Source organism: Babylonia areolata, chromosome 5, assembly GCF_041734735.1.
Source record: "Babylonia areolata isolate BAREFJ2019XMU chromosome 5, ASM4173473v1, whole genome shotgun sequence".
NCBI lineage: Eukaryota > Metazoa > Mollusca > Gastropoda > Neogastropoda > Buccinidae > Babylonia > Babylonia areolata.
Window position 1 is genome coordinate 10142237 of NC_134880.1, and position 5773 is coordinate 10148009.

At 40.8% G+C, this 5773-nt stretch overlaps 1 protein-coding gene across 2 annotated transcripts in view; it reads left to right on the forward strand.

The window, feature by feature from the left end:
- The window catches only part of LOC143281920 (uncharacterized protein KIAA0825-like), a 49281-nt gene extending 47557 nt beyond the window's left edge, over nt 1–1724 (forward strand). The window contains exons 23-24 of one of the 2 annotated variants that reach the window (XM_076587217.1): nt 4–328; nt 693–1724. In XM_076587217.1, the coding sequence (XP_076443332.1) occupies nt 4–328; nt 693–869 (502 nt within the window). In that variant the 3' untranslated portion in view covers nt 870–1724. The remainder of the gene's footprint in view (nt 1–3; nt 329–692) is intronic. The other variant, XM_076587218.1, reaches the window with a different exon arrangement.
- The last annotated feature ends 4049 nt before the right edge of the window (nt 1725–5773 follow it).

Genomic DNA, 5773 nt, shown 5'->3' on the forward strand with positions numbered 1-5773 from the left:
CAGCATTTTCAGTGAACCGGAGAGCGACATCTTAGAGGGCGCAACGAGCGTCTTTGCTGACCAGGTTGCCATGGAGGTGGCTGCCGCTGTCATGGCAACGCCCCGCGGTGCACAGGACCTTCGGCTCCTCTACAACCTCATCAGCAACAACAGAGACTGGCTGTTCCAACAGCTGGACGTCACCCTACCTCTGCCAGGGGCGGGGAAGACGGGTGGGGCCACAGACCCAAAGACCTTGAAGTTCTGCGTGCACCTGGGTCCACCGCCGGAAGAGATCTTCGTCCCCACAGTGGAGCAGAACAGGATTGGCGCTTGTTCTTTCGATCAGGTAAAATCATTGTCAGAATAGAATTTTTTTTTTCCCCCCGTTCTGTTTTGTTTGATTCTTCTTTATTTTATTCTTACAGAAGAACTGTTAACCAGATTCCTCCAGGTTTGTCAGTTGTGTTTCTGCAAAAAAAACAACAACAACAGTATTATTTGCTTACCTTAGCTTTTCTTTAACTTTGTTTTAAAACAATTTTTTTTTTTTTAATTTTTTTTGTAGCTTGTTGGTGTTGGGTTTATTGATGCCTCCTAGAAATTGAAACTATCGAGAATAAAGCCAAATATGTATTATCAATGCCTATGGTAAATGTGTATATTTTTGTGTGTGTGTGTGTTTTTTTGTTTTTTTTTATCTTTTAATTCAGGAGGCCATAGCCAACTTCAGCGTGGACTGGATGGCCATGTTAACGTCTGACCTGGGTCTGAGCGAACACTCTTTCCTCAACCTTCTGCGGAACAGACACGAGATGCAGCCCGGTGCCGTTCTGGATGACACAGAGAAGAAGCTGGTGGATGCCCTCCGTACGGCCTTCAACCTGTAACCTGGAACACCCCTGAAAGCAAAGTGTGGCTGCCTGCGTGGCAGGGTAAAAACGGTCATACACGTAAAAGCCCACTAGTGTACATACGAGTGAATGTGGGGGTTGCAGCTCACGAACGAAGAGAGAGAACAGGGAGAGAGAGAGAGAGAACAGTGGAGAGAGAGAGATAGAACAGTGGAGAGAGATAGAACAGGGGGGAGAGAGAGAGAACAGTGGAGAGAGATATAACAGGGAGAGAGAGAGAACAGGGGAGAGAGAGAGAACAGTGGAGAGAGAGAGAACAGTAGAGACAGAGAACAGGGAGAGAGAGAGAGAAACGGGGATAGAGTGAACAGTGGAGAGAGAATTCAGAGTGAGAATGAACAGGGGAGAGAGAGATAGAACAGTGGAGAGAGATAGAACAGGGAGAGAGAGAGAGAACAGGGGAGAGAGAGAGAGGGGGAACTGGAGAGAGAGAGAGAGAACAGTGGAGAGAGAGAACAGGGAGAGAGAGAGAGAGAGAAAAACAGGGATAGAGTGAACGGTGGAGAGAGAATTCAGAGTGAGAATGACCAGGGGAGAGATAGAACAGGGACAGAGTGAGCAACAGCAACAACAAAAAATAAATAAATAAATAAAAGAGAAGAAGAAGAAAAGACACAGGAGAGTGAACAGAGAAAACATTGAACAGAAGAAAGGTGAACAGGAGAAAGGGTGAACAGGAGAAAGGTGAACAGAGAGAGGATTGAAGCAGGAGAGAATGAACAGGGGAGAGAGAGACAGTGAACAGGGGAGAGAGAGAACAGTGAGAGAGAGAGAACAGGGAGAGAGAGAACAGTGGAGAGAGAGAGATGGAACAGAGAGAGAGAGAGAACGGGAGAGAGAGAACAGTGGAGAGAGAGAGAGAGAGAACAGGGAGAGAGAGAACAGTGGAGAGAGAGAGAGAGAGAGAACAGAGAGAGAGAGAGAGAGAACAGGGAGAGAGAACTGTGGAGAGAGAGAGAGAGAGAGAGAACAGTGTAGAGAGATGGAACACAGAGAGAGAATGGGAGAGAGAACAGTGGAGAGAGAGAGAGAGAGAACAGTGGAGAGAGAGAGATGGAACACACAGAGAGAGAGAACAAGGGAGAGAGAGAGAGAGAGAACATGGAGAGAGAGAACAGTGGAGAGAGAGAGAACAGGGACAAAGTGAGCAACAACAACAACAACAACAAAATAAATAAAAGAGAAGAAGAAGAAAAGACACAGGAGAGTGAACAGAGAAAACAGTGAACAGAAGAAAGGTGAACAAAGAAGAGAGTGGACAGAGAGTGAGCATAAAAAAAAAATATATATATATATATAAAGGAAGGGGGGGAGGGGACTGGGGTATCTGTGTACAGAGAGAGAAGTGGCCAAAGAAAAGAAGAAAAAAAGAGACATGGGAGAAAGTGTACAAGGAAAGAGTGAACAGAAGGAGTGAATACTGAATAAGGAGTGAATCAGGTGACGGTGATACTGTGACAACTTAAGTGTTTTGTAGATGAAGGCATCTTCAGTCTGTTCTGAAAAGGAGATTACATTTGCAAAAGAAAAAAGAAAAAAACAAGCAAACTTTCTTGTGACGAGAGTCTTTGTGTATGTTTTAAAGCAACCTGGTGTTCACATTTGATGTCAGAGTTTTCCCTTTTATGTTTTTACCAATTTCTAATGAATTTTCGCTTTTTGATGGTCCCTAAAAGTCATGAGAGTTAATGGTTACTTTTCTTGATTTTTTAAGTGTGTTGGTCATTGCTGCAGTCATAACTGATAAAGTGATTTGAACGAAGTGACTGTCAGAAGACAAACACACAAGACAGATACACTCACTGACACTGATATTATTCTGTTGTCTTTATGTTTTTTCTTCACAAATGTGGAGATGCACATGCAAATACCTGTTTAATTACACATACTTAACCGTGACCCAACTAGTGCATACTCCGGCAGGGGTCTGACATTCCTGTCCTGTGCAAACTACTGTCCGCCTATGTGGAGAAAACGAAAGCAACTACGGCCGATAACCTCCCGGAAGTAGGTAACGTCCCATTTATCCCCCTGGCTAGCGCCCTCTTTTTCCGGCAGCCATCTCGACACCTGTTCCTGTGCACTTCATGCAGCTAAGTTTTTTTCGCATTTTCTATCTGTCTATCGAATCTTTGGCGTTTCTGTTTTGTGTCCAATTATGTCTTCAGACAGGTCGCAAAATTATGTGACTCAATTGGGAGATCGGGCTTCCTTTCACACATACCCACACATGCAACATAGATGCATGCAAGACCTCTTCCTATCAGAACTATTGGCCAGTTCTAATGAACTTAGTGAAAATAGCTGGGATTGCTATGTGAGTTTGTGTCAGGTCAACCAGGATGTTTTCTGTGGTGTTGATGGTTTACATATTTACTCCAGACATGTGATAGTTGGGTGCAATAATGACTTTTTAGTTTTGAGCAACAGATTTTAGATGCAGTGGATATGCACTTTTCTGTTTTGCGTGCTTTACACCTGGGCAGGGGTTATTTTCATCATGTAACGCTCATGTTCATTTGTTCACTTTGCCATGAGGTTGGTATTGAACAAATGTCATAATGTTCGATCATAATGTCATAATTTTAATATGAGATTTTTGTGTGGTTTTTTTTCTGTTTGTCTCAATCATGGTTGACAAAATTGGGTGTTTTTTGTTGTTGGTTCTTTGTTGTTTTTTTTCTTTCCAGCTTTTGTTTGTTAGTACTTATTGACAGAAATCCAAAACCAAAACATTGAATATACGAAATCCATTTCACGAACTGCAATTACAGACAGTCTGGTGACAATTTTGTCCAGCAGACTGATTTTATGGTATATAATCCACTGAAGTGTTGTGTGTTGGTGTATGTTGTTTGCTTTTGGTTCACTGCATTTTAAGTTGCTGACATAAAATCATACTTGGACTGGGAATACAAGACATAGACAAGAGTAGAGAAAGGAGAGAGCACTGGCATCAGAGAAAAAAACAACAAAAAAAACCACCCAAAACCACCACCAAACACATTGGTAAATGTAGAGGCAGTAAGGCTTCCTGGCTTTTCAACAACAACAAACAAACAAACAAAAAAAAAGCAGGGCTTGAGGAAAATAGGTCACAAATTACAGGAAATCATAAGTTAAAATTTTCATGGGATGATTATTTTCTTCTCTGGCAATTTGTGTGTTGTATCGTGAATTGTGACACTGGACACAGATACCTTACATTTTGCATGGTACTGTAACTTTGATCTGAACAAAGTAAATAACTGTGTGCAAATTGTTTGAAAAAATCCATTCCTTCAGTACACCTGTACCCAGTGTTTGACTGATTGGTTGTTGATTTTTTTTTTTTTTTTTTGTTCTTCTTGTTGTTTTTGTTTTTTGTTGTTGTTGTTTTTGATAAACTTTATTTGTTTATTTGTGATAACTTGTCAGGATTGTGCTTATTCTTTTTTTTTTTTTTTTTTTTTTCATTCTATTGAGACCGTCCAATGGTGTGCATTGTCTAGTCTGTGTTTCTGTGATTGCGAAAATCCTTTTCTGTTCAAATCCCAGTGTTTTAGAGAGAAGTGTTAAGCGTGTGTGTGAGTGAGCGTGTGTATGTGCATGTGTTTGTTCACCTGTGTGAAAAAAAAAAATACTTGATACTGCATTTTCACAAGGTGCATGTCTTCTGACCTGTTGAGGTCAGGAGAATGAGCCCTTTTTCAGTCAGAAGAACAGCTCTTTTGAAATACCTCATGCAGAGTGTCCCAGTTATGCTTAACTCTCGAGGACGAAAGAGCAATTTTCCCCAGATTCTCAATATATATTTTTTTCAATTGACTCCCAGCCATGTTTTTGCTGTTGTTGTTGTTTTTTCATGTGTACATTGTGTGTGTGTGTTCTGTGTGTGTGTGTGTACTGTTTGTTTATACTGTTTATTTATTTAATTAGATCTATGTCTTGTGCTTGTGTTCTGACAGGTCCTAGTAATATATTTATGTGATAACAGGTCTTTTTGACAGCTGGACATGGTCTCATAAGTTGTATGTTAACTTGTTGATCTTTTTGAAAGCTGGATATGGTCTCAGAGTCATGACTTGTGTGTTGATTTGTTGTTGAAAAATGGTCCCATTTCTCAAGTTTGTAGTTGTTTTTTTGTTTGTGTTTTTTTTTTAATGCAGTGTAAGACAAGACTTCACATGAATCTTTGGACAGACTTAGAGTGATTTTGTTTGAGTACAAATATTTTTGGTTCACATTGCTGTGAAACAATTTTGTAACAACTTATGTTTTGTTGCCATCTTTTACACCATCTCGCTTTTTTTTCTTTTCTTTTTTTTTTCTTTTTTTTTTTATATAGTATTCTTGTTCTATTGTGAATAACACTCAGTTTGAGGTGAGATGATGTTTGCTTCTCTGTGAAGTTTCCTTACCCATGCTTTACGGTTTGGGTAATAGTTAGAATACATTATGATTCCCATGTTTACATTTGGTTTTAGTGGAAAGAAGTGTGTAATTGTGAATAGGTTTGCTTAGGTTGTAGAACGATACTTTTATTGATTCATCATTTTGAGCCTAAGAGGGGGTATGGGTATGGGTAGGTGTGGGAGTCAGTGCTGGCATGGGATAAAACGTTCCTGAGAACAGACTCCTATAGCTGATCCAGCCATCACCATTTTTTTGTTTCTTTTTCTTCAGATTTTCCTTCCGGCTTCTCACGTGACAACATTGACATTTGTTTTGTGCCGAGCACTGTGTGTGTTTGTGTGTGTGCACATGCGGAGAGTGCGCACACATGCTGGCGTGCATGCATGTATGTGTATGTTTGTGTGCATGTGTGAGGGATTTAGGAGAGAGGTCTGCCCCAGCTTCACAGCCTAGGGCAGACTGATGTTTGCAGATGTGAGTGAAGC